The sequence below is a fragment of the Acipenser ruthenus genome, chromosome 3, assembly GCF_902713425.1.
Source record: "Acipenser ruthenus chromosome 3, fAciRut3.2 maternal haplotype, whole genome shotgun sequence".
Lineage (NCBI taxonomy): Eukaryota > Metazoa > Chordata > Actinopteri > Acipenseriformes > Acipenseridae > Acipenser > Acipenser ruthenus.
In genome coordinates, this window is record NC_081191.1 from 7,912,407 (window position 1) to 7,930,512 (window position 18,106).

Consider the following 18,106-nt stretch of genomic DNA (forward strand, 5'->3'; position numbering starts at 1 on the left):
ACATGGCCACCTTTGTCGACCAGTGGGCTCTAGGGGGCGTGCTCTGTACCACCTCCCCTTTGGTTTTGCTTATTTAATTTACAGTCCTTTTACCGGTTTTTCTGTTTATTAGTTATCGCCCAGTCTTGTTAGCACCCCTTTATAGAGGTGCTAAATTGAATTTTTTCTCCGGCCGCCTTTGGGCGGCCGGTGCACCGGCTGCCACTGGGCAGTCGGTGTAGTCCGCCCTCTGGGCAATAAATAGGACTACTACTACTACTACTACTAATAATAATAATAATAATAATAATAATAATAATAATAATAATAATAATAATAGTAACAAAAGCACTTCTCTCCTAATATAAATTCCTGAGGCTCTTCTTCCACACAGTCCATGCTCCTGTCCGGTGAATGACTAATATGTGAATTAATAATACATAATGATGTGCCAACACAGTGTGTGTTTTTGTGTATAAATACATTTGCCAAATCGTGCAGGGGTCTCCTTTACAAAGTGCTAGCATCTTGATGCAAAATGAGTTATACTTATCTGCGTTGATATTCATTAACTGTTAAAAAGAAAAATATTAATATAAAACTATATAAAAAAATAACACTTTTAGCACTTGCTCTTTTATTCAGCAGCTGTTGCTGCTTTTCAATTATATAAATAAAGGTGATATACAGTATGTCTTTCCTCCATTAGGTTACTTTAAAATACAGTCGATTTTCAAGTTTCGTGTACTTACTGGCTTTTCTCCGTCTTCACTGTAGATATCAATTGTTGGTTTATCGACAAGGAGCATGAATATTCTTTGAGCAGATATTTTTGCTTTGGCATAGTCTGGTGCAAAAGATGAGGTCTGTCCAATATTCATTGCAGAAAATACTATTACAGAAAATACCCTGTTCAAAATAATAAATAAAATGTGAACCTTATTTTGAGTTCTTACAATCACCGATATGACATTAACACCTCTATATCAACAGACTACTAACTGTTTACATACAGACTATCCTATATAAAATACTACAGTATTCAAAACCATTACAGTTTCCTAGACTATAGTAGCATTTGCTAATAAGGTATCACATAACCAAAATCATTTTTACTATTTCTCCCAAAATAGGCGAAAAGTCACTTTTGTGGTCAGTAGTCAAATAATTATTGCCTTCTGATGTAAGTGAAAACTGTTGCCAATTGGGTTGAAAATGTGACCTACAGTAGGCAACCTGAGCCATAGTGCTTGTTTATAACCCATTTTTTTCAACCTTGTGGGATTTGTTTTGCACTGTAAGCCTCAAATGGTGGTGGTTTTATGGTACCGTGCTTGTGTTTTCTTCATACGGGTATGTACAGTAGATACTAGGTTATATACAGGAATGTACAGCAGCGTTGCTTCTTATTGTTGATTTATAGTATCAGTACATAAAAAAAAACCCAAAACACTGTCAAGTGACCATGGGTAGTTCAGGATGTGAAACAAAAACAAGTGCAAAAGTCAAGTATATACTATTAAGATTATTATGTTAACTGAAACACGTTTTATACATTATTCTATATTTATTTTTAAGTAGAATTAAAATAAATATGCAAGGTTCACTACAGTGCAATATGCTTGAGCCCCCCCCCCCCCCCATTTAAAAAAAAATCCATTTATTTTATATTATATTTGGATACATCACCACTGCTGCCAGCAAGGGTTACCAGAGTTTATTTAAATGGTCATTATGTTTCTGTCATTGTATGTAAAAGAGATAGACAGCTGCTGATACAGTCAAATTCTTTTTCAGTTATAGAAGTGTGCTAAAATGTTGGAACAAATACGTGTATACTTATAAATTACTAGAACATTAACCAATTATAATAAAAAAAAATAAAAAAAACTACTTACACAAATACATTTTCATATTCTGTGATACAGTGTGCAATCAACCATGCTCCAAACCTAAAAATAGCTGCATTCACAAAGAAGGAAATTGCCTGAGCAATAGCATATGTCAGTCCATAAAGGGGTGCTTTAGACATTGATACTCTGCAATACACAAACAAGATTAACCTTTTTAAATGATCAATACAATTCATTAAATATAAAATGTAGACACATAGGAGTTTTGTGTCAAGATCATTTCTGAGTGATATAAACACCACATTTTTAATCCGAGGGACTGATACAATAACTTTAGTCTTAAATAAAAATGTTAAGCAAATACGTTACCTGTAAGGCCCTTGCAAACTTTCCTTATACATTCCTAAGAAAACATCCTCTCGTGTTAAAGCAACGACTGTTCTAATATTTTCAACAGTTTCTGTGGAAATCTGCAAAAACAAAAATATGTAGCCCTAATTGTTAGTTGCTCAACAGCAAAACATTTTACAGCACAAAAATAGTGTTGATCTTAGATGGAAAGAACACAACATGCCACATGGTTTTGTAGGTGACAACATTTTTCAAACGAGAGGATGACATAACACACGTATGTCACAGTCATGGCAACATGTTACTGTATTTCCCATAATGCGGCTCATGGATGTTATGAGATTGACCACAAAGCCAATATCAGTGTTCGCTGGCGAGAATGCGAATATCCCCTTTTATTATTTAAATATTCCACTTATGTAACTGAATATTTGGAATAAGGTGAACAGTATTTGGACTCTTAGTAAGATAATATGCTGTTTATTCTGAATACCTGGTTTTGCCTGTACATATCCATTCTTAGTAATGGGAATTATGTTTTTATACATAAATGTACATATAAAAATAATTGTTTAACATTGTGCACTGCATGTCATATTTTAATTATAAAGCAGAGACTACTGTTCAAAAATAAATAATTATCACATATTACATCTAAATCAGTAAAGCAGAGTTCAAAGGTAATAATGTCAGTGAATACCTTTCCAGATAATTCCAGTGCACTCTGGTCCTTGGAGGCATGTCCTGCTACCGATCTCATTTGAATGAAATTTGCTCCAGCAAGGAATGGGAGACAAGCTAGGATGAGCAAACATAACTGCCAGCCATAAACAAAGGCAACAATTATAGATACTCCTAGAGTGCAAACTGAATTGGCAAACAAACCCAGCCTTGTTCCAGCAGCCTATCAAATTCATAAAAACATTAAAATGAAGTCAGATACAGGGATGCATAAACAAGACAATTCCAGCTATACATCTCTTATACCTTTTCAATGCAAATAACAGTGTGTAACCTAGAAGTAATGATATGTTGCAACAAAACATCGAAGCAATAACTCCTGTAAACATATAAAACACATTTTAGAAATCATATATTACATATGTATTTGTAAGTGACTGTGATATGAAAGCGCCACAACTGAAACTGAAGACACACAAGTAACTTTTTTCTGATCTCTTAACTTGATAAGTTTATCACAGTGGGAATATGTCCTTCAGCTCATTGCTGACAAAGAATGGTCCTTAATTTCAGGTAATTCCCTCATTGTTTTGGTTGGGGAATACATGCAACAATGCTCAATGTACTTACTCCTTTAACAAGTGAAGCATCAGTTGCAAGTCTTGTTGTTAATACACCTGTGGCATTTTCATTCTTGTCAAACCAGCCAATCTCCTGTTTGACACAAGAATATTTTTTAAGCATACGTTAAATTAACCCACATCAATGGGTTCAAGTGGGGTGAAACAGGCAACAAATGACCATCTTTATTCATTCTACATTTACAATATAAGCAATTCATTTTGCAGTAGTGACAGACATATAAACATGTGCAATCCATATATGTTTCCTTTCATTGGGGATTATTCAGAAATCCTACACTTGCTGTATTATTCACATTTTATATATTTTAAATGAACAGTGTAGTATTTTCTATATTGATTACCACAAGTTGAACAACTAGACAAATATGTACTAGACTTACCTGTCTCAACATAGCTTTAAAAGACTGACAACGCAGCCTCATTGTTAGAATTTCCCCAGATGTTCCAAGCATGTATCCCTAGAAAATTATAAATACAAAATAATGTTTTGTGACATTGTTATAAAAAAAATGACCCTTGTACAGAGCAGCACCTGGTGACTTGAATTTGTAACCCAGTCTTGGATATATAAAGAGCTCCAGGTAAGATGTGTAAATGGTGTTTTACGCTGTGGAAGGGTGAGGGTATTCACTGACACGGGAGACAGAAGATTTTATTTGGAAACACCGCACAGGTGCCCAGATTTATTTATTTTTCTTATTAGTTGTTTTAGTTAGTTTAGCCCGCAGAGGGCGCTGTTGTCCGTGGTCTGGATACTGCCGACAGTAAACCAGGACCACGGGGTTACCAACACAGGTATCCAACTCCGTGCACCTTCAAGTGCTCAAAAGTAATAATGAAAACAGAAGGCGAAAGAAAAAGGGAAAATAAAACACAGTAATAAAACTACAAACAAAAGTGCTGCTTATGCAGTGCCCCCACTGCCGCTAAGCCGGTCAGCACGGGTCTCCGTCCTACACTCCGCTGTGCTTATACACTGGGGTTGGCCATGGTTCCCCGTATATCTATACACGTCCCCTCGGGTAGGTAATTGTTTCTTTTATTTTGTAAATTATTTTTTACAGAAGGCTGTCCCCTCAGTCGGGCTCGCCTGCTCCTTATTTCACGCTGGCCTCTTCTGCCAGCAACACTGTACTTTCCCCAATCCGGCCACCCGAGCGCATAACCAAGCCAGTTCTTATGGGCCGAGCAGTCTCCCAAGGCCCGCCCCCCAGCCACTCAGAGAGAGGGAAAGCACACAAAAACTCTTCCCCACCTCTCCGTGTCATCGCCATGACCGACAGGCGGATCCCACGAGACTGCTGCCCTCTACCTGCAGTAATACGGATGTGCCAGACAGTCAGTCCAGATCTCCCCTGCTACAACGCATTAAAATAATATGAATTACACATGATATTTAAATTGAATGCGTAACAAAAAGGCATAGCAATTTTGCTGCACAGCTTGAGTTTGCATGTTATTAATAGGGATGGGCAAGAATATGAAAATTGTATATCGATATCGTGCATGTATTTCAATATCGATATTGATAATATCAAAGTCTTACAAAATACAGAAAACTATAATAACACAATTGCAATATGAAACACATACATATAGACATTAACAGATATTTACATAAGAAAAGCAATATTAACTTAGTATCTTAATATCCATGGAGAAAAACAAGGTCTTGTTATACTGTTTTACTATTCCATGCCATCATCAGCTACCTCAAAACTGAAATATTGTACTTCACTGCGCAGACTAGCCAATCCAGAAGTCATTTAATCTTCTCTAATGCACGACACATCTAAAAGCATTAAGTACGGTGTCATGCTGAATGTTGCATTATTTTGAGATGTTTTTTGATGTTTTAAAAGCACATCTAATTTATAATACCAAAAGTTCACATTTTAAAAATACATAACTAATAATGTAAGTAATCACATGGAAAAAATGCAATGAACCACTGACACATGCGCATATCTCAAAATAATCCCAATAGTGGTTAATGCAGCATGCAAATAGCGTTTGGTACCTTGTGAGCACATTCTGAATGGAAGAAAAAAATAATAATTGCGCCTTTTGAAACCCACAGTACTTCTAATTACCGCCATCTTCAATAAATGCTGCAGCTGTTTCTAGCAATTTAAAATAATTCAAAGTAATACGGTAGTATGTGCATGCATGTCTTTTAAGTATATTCCATCGGCAACGTTGGAATATTCACAGCCATATTGTCTGTGGTCAATAAAGCAAAATAATCATTGTTTTTTTTGTTTTTATTATAAGACCATGTTTTTGTACAGTAGTTCAAAGTAACACTGAAAATACTCATGACTTCAAGGTAACGTTGCATTTTGTGGAATGTAGACGCAGCATAGTCCCAAGTAATGGAGTTAGTTGGGTGTTTATTTAAAAAGGGCGGGTGAGGAGTTTAGTCAGTTTAGTTCTGGATGGGTTTAGTCTGAGGGACACGGCCATAGACATGAGAAGTGACCCCTCAGTTAGTGCCACAACACACCTGATCGAAGGTTGGTTCCCTGGTCCTATAACATGCTGTAACAGTCCAACAGTGGATTATTCCACTGTGGTGTTATTTATTCAATTTACTTACCTGGAAAAAGTTGGTTAAAAAGGCAATTCCTCCAAGAAGAAGAAATATAAGGGAAAACATCAAAGTTCTTTCCTTTTTTATATCAGGGTCAGGCTCTGAAAAAACCTGTAAAGATAAAAGGGTGCTTCACACATTGGCTTGTATTCTGCAGGGAGTATTGCTATGTGCACATCTATTATATATCGAGACTGCACGTTCTGCATCCACTGAATTGGCACCCGATCTGATTGAGATCAGTCGGACTGTTTCTAATCGATTTCCACATCTGTATAACCTGGCAAAGCTTTGCCTTACACTTCCAACCAATTCCAGCCAAGCTGATTGAGATAAATCAATTAAATGGGACATTATCAAGCAAAAATAGGAAAGGGCCAGTAGGTACCTACTAGCCTACCAACAGGTAGAGTCGGTCCGGATCAAGCGCTTTAATAGACGTTGGATGTAGTAGCCACTAGAGAGTGCTAAAAAGTGGAGTTGAAATAACAGTAAAATTACTTTAATAGTAACACAGTTAGGTTTAGGGGTAGTGGGTAGATTTAGGGGTTAGCAGGCTAGTAGGTACCTACTGGTCCATTCCTATGGGATGATTTTTGCTTGATAACGTCCCATTTAATTGATTTATCTCAATCAGCTTGGCTGGAATTGGTTGGAAATGTAAGGCAAAGCTTTGCCAGGTTATACAGATGTGGAAATCGATTAGAAACAGTCCCAAAACTCGGCTACCCAAGGGCATCTGGCATTCTTTAATAAAGGCAATATGTGCAGCACGTTCGTTGTCATGTTATTTGTCCCATCCAATAATTTATTTTATTAGTACCGAGTCAAAACAAAGAAAATGTGCATATTTGGGTCTAAAATTCTAACTGCGTTTAAAAAGTAAGCAGCAGGTTGTTTGAAGCGAGGTGGCTGTGCTAGATTGTACCCGTAGTACTGATTTAACTTGGTTCAACAGACAGGAATACTTTTTTTGTCTGTGCTGACTTTCCAGTTTGTTTTCTGAAAGCTGTTTATTTTACATTCTGTTCAGCAGCCTCTGTAGTAGCCTTTCGTTTAATCCCTTATGGAAAAAACATATATTTTTAATATATGGTAGAAAAGTATGATACTTATATTTTTCATATGTACAAATTGGCCCCTTTTTATATATTTAAAATATATGGGATATATTTAAAATATATTTTAGTCTGTAATCCATATATTTTATATGTTGATAATATATGGTGCACCATATATTTTCATTAGTTTGTAATCCATAATATATATATATATATATATATATATATATATATATATATATATATATATAATTTGTATTTAATTATTTTATCTGTTTTTTTCTCAGTTTACAAATACTTTGTTTAAAATTTGTCTTATAACACTTACCCCAATAATTTTTGCAAATACAATTGCAAAAGCAGGATAAACACCTCCTCCAATAATAGCAGCAATCAGTCCAGCTAACAAGTATGGCCATTCTGGTTTGTTCAGTGCCAGAATTTTAGTAAAAGGAACATCTGGAAGAATATCATCTTCCTAAGAAAAAAAAAATATATATACTGTATATATATATATATATATATATATATATATATATATGTTTTTGTTTAAAAGAGCCAACTTCCCAAGTTTTGGTATATTTAACATACCTTTGTCAAGGGAAAGTGTGTTTGAAAACAAATAGTGGAGGTACTTATATGTTTTTAATGCCATGGCAACTACACTTACTTATTTCTATGTAAATATATGAATGCATTTGTGATGTCTTTTATTACATTGCAGGGCATTGTTTCAACCATGTCCCAATAATTTAATTAACCCTGCTGAATGAGTTAAAAAATAAGGACCTGGTTGGAACAAAAGTCTTTCAAAGGAGCCTTCTAAAAGAACAAATGTTGCCTACCCCTGTCATTCATAAACCTATGAGTTGTTTACTGATAGGTATGGAAAAGGTTTTTACTCAGCCACTTTGTTACTATAAAGACAAATCTATATTAAAACAAACTGAAATGTATTGCAGAATAATTACATATTATTACTCTATCTATCTATCTATCTATCTATCTATCTATCTATCTATCTATATATATATATATATATATATATATATATATATATATATATATATATATATATATATATATACATATATATATACAGCTCTGGAAAAAATTAAGAGACCACTGCAAAATTATCAGTTTCTCTGGTTTTACTATTTATAGGTATGTGTTTGGGTAAAATGAACATTTTTGTTTTATTCTATAAACTACTGACAACATTTCTCCCAAATTCCAAATAAAAATATTGTCATTTAGAGCATTTATTTGCAGAAAATGGCAACTGGTCAAAATAACAAAAAAGATGCAGTGTTGTCAGACCTCGAATAATGCAAAGAAAATAAGTTCATATTCATTTTTAAACAACACAATACTAATGTTTTAACTTAGGAAGAGTTCAGAAATCAATATTTGGTGGAATAACCCTGATTTTCAAGCACAGCTTTCATGCGTCTTGGCATGCTCTCCACCAGTCTTTCACATTGATGTTGGGTGACTTTATGCCACTCCTGGCGCAAAAATTCAAGCAGCTCGGCTTTGTTTGATGGCTTGTGACCACCCATCTTCCTCTTGATCACATTCCAGAGGTTTTCAATGGGGTTGAGGTCTGGAGATTGGGCTGGCCATGACAGGGTCTTGATCTGGTGGTCCTCCATCCACACCTTGATTGACCTGGCTGTGTGGCATGGAGCATTGTCCTGCTGGAAAAACCAATCCTCAGAGTTGGGGAACATTGTCAGAGCAGAAGGAAGCAAGTTTTCTTCCAGGACAACCTTGTACTTGGCTTGATTCATGCCAAAGCTGCCCGATTCCAGCCTAGCTGAAGCACCCCCAGATCATCACCTATCCTCCATCACATTTCACAGTGGGTGCGAGACACTGTGGCTTGTAGGCCTCTCCAGGTCTCCGTCTAACCATTAGATGACCAGGTGTTGGGCAAAGCTGAAAATTTGACTCATCTGGGGGTGCTTCAGCAAGGCTGGAATCGGGCAGATTTGTCTTTGTGAAGGACGCATGAATCAAGCCAAGTACAAGGTTGTCCTGGAAGAAAACTTGCTTCCTTCTGCTCTGACAATGTTCCCCAACTCTGAGGATTGGTTTTTCCAGCAGGACAATGCTCCATGCCACACAGCCAGGTCAATCAAGGTGTGGATGGAGGACCACCAGATCAAGACCCTGTCATGGCCAGCCCAATCTCCAGACCTCAACCCCATTGAAAACCTCTGGAATGTGATCAAGAGGAAGATGGATGGTCACAAGCCATCAAACAAAGCCGAGCTGCTTGAATTTTTGCGCCAGGAGTGGCATAAAGTCACCCAACATCAATGTGAAAGACTGGTGGAGAGCATGCCAAGACGCATGAAAGCTGTGCTTGAAAATCAGGGTTATTCCACCAAATATTGATTTCTGAACTCTTCCTAAGTTAAAACATTAGTATTGTGTTGTTTAAAAATGAATATGAACTTATTTTCTTTGCATTATTCGAGGTCTGACAACACTGCATCTTTTTTGTTATTTTGACCAGTTGTCATTTTCTGCAAATAAATGCTCTAAATGACAATATTTTTATTTGGAATTTGGGAGAAATGTTGTCAGTAGTTTATAGAATAAAACAAAAATGTTCATTTTACCCAAACACATACCTATAAATAGTAAAACCAGAGAAACTGATAATTTTGCAGTGGTCTCTTAATTTTTTCCAGAGCTGTATATATATATATATATTGCATGTCTAAAATCTGAATGCTAGTTTACTGTAGTTTTAGGTTTGTCCTATACGGATGGACACATCTTGGGTTAAACTAAGTGTTCTGAGTGAAGTGTATTTCTACCTCGTTTCTTTTGGCTTCGTTTGCCCTCTTTATGGAGTTTCTTGATTGAATTTTTCTTCTGGTTGATCTTCTCCTGAGGGTTCCATTTCTTTTCAAGCCGATGTCTTCAGATGGTTCAGTTTCTAACAATTCTGCTTCCTCTTCAGTTTCTGTTTCCTCACTTTCATTTCCCTCACTGTTTTTACCAGCACTCTTAATAAATAAATAAAGGACAAAACAAATATTCAAGACACTTGTAGTTTCATTTGGGACATTTCATTGAAATATGAAAGAAACATATCTGATTGTTCACAATATACACTATGTTCTATGAATTATACAATATTTCACTACATTGCAAAAATCCACAGATTACCTCAATATGTCACACATGCATTGACAGCGCGGTGTATATCTGGATTCTGAAATGTGTATAACTGGAAGGCTGAAAGCATTTTACTAAAGATTCATGGTTCCACAAGGAGCAGATGTGTTACAGAATGTGAAGTATAAGGCAATCATAGACAGTAATGATAACTTATGATTAATTCACCCCAAAAAAACAAATTGTGTTAGTTAAATTGTATTATGACTTTTGCCTTTAAGGGACAGCAGTCCATTTTTGTAGATGTTTAAATTAGTTATACTTTATCATACACAATCTTTCAAAGTGCATTATAGATAATTATACAAGAAAATCTAGTACTTGCACACTTACTTATTATGCTCCAATAAAATATGTTCTTTATACTGCAAATGCAATAACACTGACATGGTGAATGCTTGATCCAAAACAGATATATGCAACGTGTGTTTTAACATACAGGGGGAAATGTAAGTATAGGCACAGTGCAAATAATTGCAGATGCAAAATTCAAATTGCATTGCGGCCAGGCAATTATTTTGCACTGCGCCCTATGTAAGCTTAAGGAACAATGTAAATTATGCAGCACGCACAAGTAATGAGCTGCAATTATGATAATGCGGCCAATGACAGGTCTCTGCAGGTGTGTGCTTTTTATACAGTTCTTAGTTACTCACTTCTACAATGGTTTGCACCTTGTAAGAAGAGGTGTAAAGTTTTTGGAGGGTCAGCAATTGCCTAAGTGCAAGGCAAAATCCTTACATCACAGATCCTGCCCAATTCCATGCTCGTTTCTTCATTTGAATGCATTTCAATATCATTTTAATGGTTTAATGATGGCACCATGCAAATTTGATAGTGGGTGCACAACACCAGGTGAACACCATTCTTTACATATGCCGCATTTTTAGCGGCTGCTAAAATCAGACTTTACCATTACTAAACATGATTTACGGCAACATTATGGGGATTTTGCACCTGCAAATCACTTTGCGCGTATCCTTACATCTATCTCACTGTATGTGGACAGGGCATTGTTATTAATCTTACCTGCTGCATTACAAGAGAGTAGTACACTCCTTTCTTTAACATGAGCTCCTTGTGGGTTCCTTGTTCAACCACAGTTCCATTATCAAATCCGGCAATAACATCAGCTGACTGGATTGTTGACAAGCGATGGGCAATTACAATAGTAGTACGGCCAGCTCTTGCCTAAAATACAATTATTATAATGATACACAAGTGGATTTGACTCATATAATTTAGGGAATGTTTTGGTTTAATTTAAAAGTATTAATAATGAATAATTTAGTAATGTCACAATAGATGCTATGATGGCACTTCATTACTTCAATAATTACACCTGTTTAATTGTCCCTTGCACTGGGTTATAAAACTATAATATTTTCAATACAACTTAAGGGACAGTGCGAAATCCTGGCCAGTGTTTTATTGACACTACCTTATCTAGGGCCTCTTGCACAATGGATTCACTTTGAGTATCCAGAGCTGAAGTGGCTTCATCCAGGAGAAGAATTTTGGGATTCTTAACAATGGCACGAGCAATAGCAATTCTTTGCTTCTGTCCTCCACTCAACTGAGCTCCTCTTTCACCAACCATTGTGTTAAAGCGCTGTTTAAAAAGTAAAGGTGTCATAATTTAGGAGTTGATACAAATATTTGAATATTCAAAACAAACAAAACAAAAAAAAATAGGAAAACAAGAAAGAACTACAGAAATACAAACAAAAACTTACATCAGGAAGTTTTGATATATACTCATAAGCGTTGGCCTCTTTCGCTGCTTGCTCTATATCGGCATCGCTAGCATCCTCTCTGCCATAGCGAATGTTTTCTGCAATTGTGGTGGCGAACAGGACAGGTTCCTGGCTGACAACCCCAATGCTTTCTCTTAGCCACTTGACATCTAGAGAGCGAATGTCTTGACCATCCAAAGTAATCTGGATTTGAAACGCAGTTACAATGTCTAGTTAGAATGTTTTCTTTTCAGACCACGCCAGTAACTCATAACAAAAACAAACAGGATTTCATTGCATGTGTTAAAATAAATTAAATTAACTTTATGGAGAAACACATTTATCCATGTATAATGGTAAAAGATTAGACTTGTGCTTCCAATAACACATGGCAGAAACAATGGTAATTAAATACATTTTCAGTTTAGATCCAGTACAAACATTTTTTATTAAGGAAAAGCAGCATTTATTAGATAATTTTACTCTCACAAAACATCTGTCTTTTGACATCATTATTTTTGCACTGGTCTTTACCTCTCCTGCGGCTGGATCATAGAACCGCTGAAGAAGCTGAATTGTCGTACTTTTACCACAACCACTGGCTCCAACCAGTGCAATCGTCTTCCCACTTTCAATTTTCAGGTTCAGTCCTTGGAGAATCTATGAACAGACAGCAATGTCTTGATAATACACTTCAGATCTGATACTGTAACCCTTAAAAAATGTATTTTAACTGATCCCTTTCTATTTAAAACTGTTGCCAAAGGTTTGTTATTTTCTTTGTATAAACAGTAAGTCATAATCAGTAAGGCTGAATGTGCACACTTTGGAGTAATAACATTTCACATGTACAAAAATGTCCAATTCAGCTTAACCCTTGTGAAAATGAGCCAAAAGCAACACTAGGACAACAGTGTCCTGTGCAGCTACCACAATGCTTGTTGCCTGACTCTCTACACAGTGGAGAATAATCCTTGTGTCAACCTCGTCATGTCAGGCTTCTAATTTCTCAGTGTCTACTTCTGTGTAAGATGATTCCACCCTCTCTTCATTAATGATGCCACCAGCAGCTACAACTGTCTTGTTGTTTGATGCTTGCACCATCAATTGCTGCGAAAGGAATCTGGCCAAGTCTGCTTTGTTTTCTGGATGTGTGTGGCAGAGCAGGGCTCTGCCCTTAGAAATACTGGCAGGGAAGGAGTTAAATTCTCCTCCCTGCCCAGGTTGATTGTGTCAGGTGGGAGCAATCAGTCAATTAATCATTCAATTATGGACTTAGCCACCTGCCATAAAAGGAGGCCTCAGCCTCCCAGTTGGAGAGAGAGAGTTCTGGAAGGAGAAGAAGTGGTTTTCTGTGTGTGCTGTTTTGTTAAGTTTTGAAACCAGTGAAGGCAATGCCCAGCCTGGAAGCCGTATTTTTGTTTTAAGTTTTGTTTTGTGTTGATTGTTTGTGTTTGAAACCTTTTTGTTTGGCCCTTGTGCCTATTTATTTTGTATTTTTGTTTATTAAAAAGATTTATTTTGAACTTTATACTGTCTCTGAGTCTCAAACCTCGGTCATCCTTGTCACAGTTGGTGCTCAGAAGTGGGATAACGCCACCTGGAGGCTCAGGGCAGTGTTTTTTTTGTTTTGTTTTTTGAATTTTGTGAGTTTTTTGGGGGGGAAAAAAATAAATAAATAGACACAAGGGCCAAACAAAAAGGTTTCAAACACAAACAATCAACACAAAACAAAACTTACAACAAAAATACGGCTTCCAGGCTGGGCATTGCCTTCACTGGTTTCAAAACTTAACAAAACAGCACACACAAAAACCCGCTTCTTCTCCTTCCAGAACTCTCTCTCCAACTGGGAGGCTGAGGCCTCCTTTTATGGCAGGTGGCTAAGTCCACAATTGAATAATTAATTGACTGATTGCTCCCACCTGACACAATCAACCTGGGTAGGGAGGAGAATTTAACTCTTTCCCTGCCAGTATTTCTAAGGGCAGAGCCCTGCTCTGCCACAATGTGCCAGAAAATTCTCCTACTTGGATGGCAGAGGAACATCCCTACCCTCTATCAACCTTCTGATTGCCCCTGAGCCCTGACCACACAATTTCCTGGTTCCACCTTTGACTGAAGCCTATTATCTGTAAAATACTACATCAATCCACCTGAGCAGTACTCCACCTTGTAGAACAGCTCCAGCAAACACATCAGCAAGGTCCCCAAACGTGGTAGCTCTCTGGGGCTTCCCAATGGCAATCACTAGTGCCTGCCCATCAATGATAAGTGATGCTGCCTTATCAAGATTTGTGGCTTCAAGGCCAGAGGGACAAGGGATTCCTGCAGTAAATACCAGAGACAGAATTGCCTTTGACCCTGAGCCTGTGGGACTGTTAGAGCCTGTGGGACTGGCAAGAGTTCATGTGTCAGTATATCAGAGAGGTTGACATCTCGTCCAGCTTCGTAGGCAGTGATGAGACATGGCAGGACTTTTCTGTCTGTTTTGATAGATCTCTCAATGCCAGTGCGTGGATATTTATCCAAGGGCAGCAGTGTGGAGTAGTGGTTAGGGGCTCTGGACTCTTGACCGGAGGGTCATGGGTTCAATCCCCGGTCGGGGACACTACTGTTGTACCCTTGAGCAAGGTACTTTACCTAGATTGCTCCAGTAAAAAACCCAACTGTATAAATGGGTAATTGTATGTAAAAATAATGTGTTATCTTATAACAATTGTAAGTCGCCCTGGATAAGGGCGTCTGCTAAGAAATAAATAATAATTTATGTCCCACCTCAAACAATGAATAAAATGTCAGAGACTTGTTCTTTGGCAGGGGATCTCTGAAGATGACCTTTCTCCAATCTGCTTTGTGGCAAGGTCTTTGGTTGCAATGTTTTGCAAGTCTTGGGGCACCTCACTGGAGAACATGTTGAAAGTCTGTAGGGTTGTCAGAAGGTTGTCTTCATCTTGGCTGTCTTCTTTCTGTCTGCCTTTGGGGATTCATTGTGCAGGAAGGCATCATCTGACTCTAGGCCATACACGTCCCTTGTTTCATAGGCGAGATGAGACTTGAGATTGTGGGAAAGTGACCATCTGCTCAGAGCTGAGGTTGTCTTTGTAATGCCAATGATGCCACCTCCCTTCTTTCCAGGACCATTCAGCCATTCCTGACTCCGGTCAGGATCCACTTGATTGAACCTTTGGCATGCACGCTTCACCACAACATTTCCATTGTCAAATTCTGTCTTCACTTCTGGGGGAAGCTGGTGTATCTCATTCACTTAGATTGTTCCCCAGCGGGCATAGTTTGTGTGATTATACCTCATGAAGAAGGGAAGCATGGACTGGAATGCATGTAAATGGAGTTCCCAAATACCATATCTCTGAGCATGAGTGAACAGGAGAAGATTCTCTACCATTTGCATGTAGCTCCACCAGAATTCGAAGTTAGCATTGTCATTGGATGCTACAAAGGCTTCCATGACATCTCTGAACTCTTTGGTAGCAAGCAGGGAGAGCATGTCTTCAAGATCATTGCTGTCTGGTTTGCCCTCTATCTCTTTCTTCAGGTTGTGGTTCTCGTTCTCAATGTAGTTGAGCAGCTGTGGAATAACAATTCTCCCCATGGCCTGTAAGGCCAGCTTGCCAGCTATCACCTGTTCTGCTGTTCTAGGCCTATGACTATTTGAGTAGTTACAAACATTTTGTTAAATATTTACTTTCCTAACTCACAAACCACAAGAAACACATGTTAAGAATGGTGATGTTTGCTCTTTTTTGTAGCCATTTAGAATTTTTCAGTACATTAGATGCACAAACCAATAGCTATACCTGAACATTGACAATGAATTAGGTTCTGCAACCTAAAATTATGCAGAATTAAGTGTTTATTGTTAAGTATTAGGCTTCATAATGATAAAATCGCACGGTAATACTATAAGTTCTGTTTTTCTAGCGGATATTTAGTTTTTCTGCTTTTCAAAGGTTAAGCTTGACAGTTACAGCTTGGCAGACAGCAGAAATGGATTCAGCACCCACAAATCCTTTAGAAAAAAGTGTCTGCCACCCTTTACTCGAAAATGCCTGAACTTTCTTATAAAGATCTAATTTTTCAGATTTCTGACTAGTCTATTAGACAATAAATGCCCCTCTCAGTGATGTCACACGAAAAAATAAAACTATCATGAAGTGAACGTCAGTCCCTCCCCTGTCCATTGATATGCGTTTCAAGCCTGTACTGGAAAGTACAGTGGCCCTGTAAGTCATCAAAACGAAGTGCTTTTTTTATCGTGTTCACACGATCGCGGTCCTAGAAGCCCACTTCAGTATGATCGTGTTAACACAATCCCGGTCCTTAAAGGGTTAAAAGGTCCAGTCACATAAAGATGTGGTATCTACAAAAGGAGCCAAATTATGTATAAAAAGGGTCAGCCCTGTGTTTAACTGGCCCTTTTAATATTACACCTGTACAGGACTGACCCTTCATTGTATACTTCTGTAGAAAGCTCTTATTCATATGGCTTGATCCTTTAAGCCATTATTATTATTATTTGTTTATTTAGCAGACACCTTTATCCTAGGCGACTTACAGAGACTAGGATGTGTGAACTATGCATCAGCTGCAGAGTCACATACAATTACGTCTCACCCAAAAGACGGAGCAGAAGGAGGTTAAGTGACTTGCTCTGGGTCACACAATGAGTCAGTGGCTGAGATGGGATTTGAACCGGGGACCTCCTGGTTGCAAGCCCTTTTCTTTAACCACTGGACCACACAGCCTCCCCATTTGTTTTTACACTCTTCCGAAGTATTTGAGTGTCACAGCGGCATGCATGCCTAGATGTACTCAAGGTTCAAAGGGTGCCAATTGTAAAGTATTTCCCCAAGCCTGCAACTGGACAATAATCTGTGCCACTAGGGCTCCACAGCAAACGTTCTACTGTTGTTCTAAAATAGTCAGTCAGTGGGGCAGTAGGACACACCTTATACCACATGATTCTGACAGTTTTTCTCATTTCTAGTGTGTTTATATGCACCATTTACTTTGAACCATTACAGACTCCACAACCACAGATTAAAAACAACTGGAGTTCTTTATTTTTTTATTGCTTAGATAAGAATTTGGATAACTAAAATAGTGTATTCTTTTATGTGTGCTTGGAACTGTATTGGAACAGTATTTCAATGTTAAAAATTGACCAAACAAAATCAAAGTTCTTTACCCCCAGATAACCTGTAGATGGAATTAGATTATAATAAACCTGAATATTTGAAGAACCACTTACGTTTACATCAGGCCTGGAAGGATAACTGAAGTGTATATTCTTGAATTCAATATCACCTTTCAAGTGGTCAGGTTTGAAGCCTTGTTTGGAACTGCTGTCAATTGGCCGAGGCTGGAATATAATTCACAAAATCTAATAATTTTAGCGGGTAAAAACACACACTAAGAGGCTTCAACAACACTGCTGTTTAAATTGTTCAGTTTTTTCAAGCTAAAGTTTTAAAATTTAAATTATTTTCAAATAAAATGAAGTTATTATTTCAATGTACCTAAACATAAACAGAAATCTTACAGTTTACTTGAAACAATTAAAAAATCCTAAAACATTATTTCAATAGTTTTATATCAGATATTATTTCAGTGGTTTAAATCAACTGAACATTTGGTTTATTCACTTGTTTTAAACATTTGTAACTTTATGGGATGTTTGTTGTATTGCTAAAATGATATACCCTTATTTGTACCCAGTGTAATGTTACTACCAAGAAATTATCAATGCAACTGTAGCCTATTTGAATTTTGCATACGTACATTATATGACAACTGACCTCAACTGCAGATTTTATTTGATTTATACAACTGAAATCTTCGTATAGAAAACAGCATATTAGATATTACAATAACGTTCCCTTAGGTGATTGCAGATTTGCAATGCATCCTTGGCTTTTAACACCTGTGTCTAATCCACATGAGAACGAAGAACAGGCATACACGGGCACACAGATCTACTAGGAATGTGATC

The 18,106-nt window shown here is 37.3% G+C and overlaps 1 protein-coding gene across 1 annotated transcript in view; it reads right to left on the reverse strand.

The window, feature by feature from the left end:
• The window catches only part of abcb5 (ATP-binding cassette, sub-family B (MDR/TAP), member 5), a 55,252-nt gene that overhangs the window by 7,685 nt on the left and 29,461 nt on the right, over positions 1 to 18,106 (reverse strand). Inside the window, exons 12-25 of the mRNA XM_059011719.1 lie at positions 17,366 to 17,476; positions 12,628 to 12,753; positions 12,094 to 12,297; positions 11,799 to 11,969; positions 11,387 to 11,548; positions 9,994 to 10,185; positions 7,491 to 7,640; positions 6,108 to 6,212; positions 3,889 to 3,966; positions 3,495 to 3,578; positions 2,884 to 3,087; positions 2,202 to 2,302; positions 1,878 to 2,018; positions 732 to 888 (exon numbers count right to left, since the gene is read on the reverse strand). Coding sequence (XP_058867702.1) covers positions 732 to 888; positions 1,878 to 2,018; positions 2,202 to 2,302; positions 2,884 to 3,087; positions 3,495 to 3,578; positions 3,889 to 3,966; positions 6,108 to 6,212; positions 7,491 to 7,640; positions 9,994 to 10,185; positions 11,387 to 11,548; positions 11,799 to 11,969; positions 12,094 to 12,297; positions 12,628 to 12,753; positions 17,366 to 17,476 — 1,986 coding nt within the window. The remainder of the gene's footprint in view (positions 1 to 731; positions 889 to 1,877; positions 2,019 to 2,201; positions 2,303 to 2,883; positions 3,088 to 3,494; positions 3,579 to 3,888; positions 3,967 to 6,107; positions 6,213 to 7,490; positions 7,641 to 9,993; positions 10,186 to 11,386; positions 11,549 to 11,798; positions 11,970 to 12,093; positions 12,298 to 12,627; positions 12,754 to 17,365; positions 17,477 to 18,106) is intronic.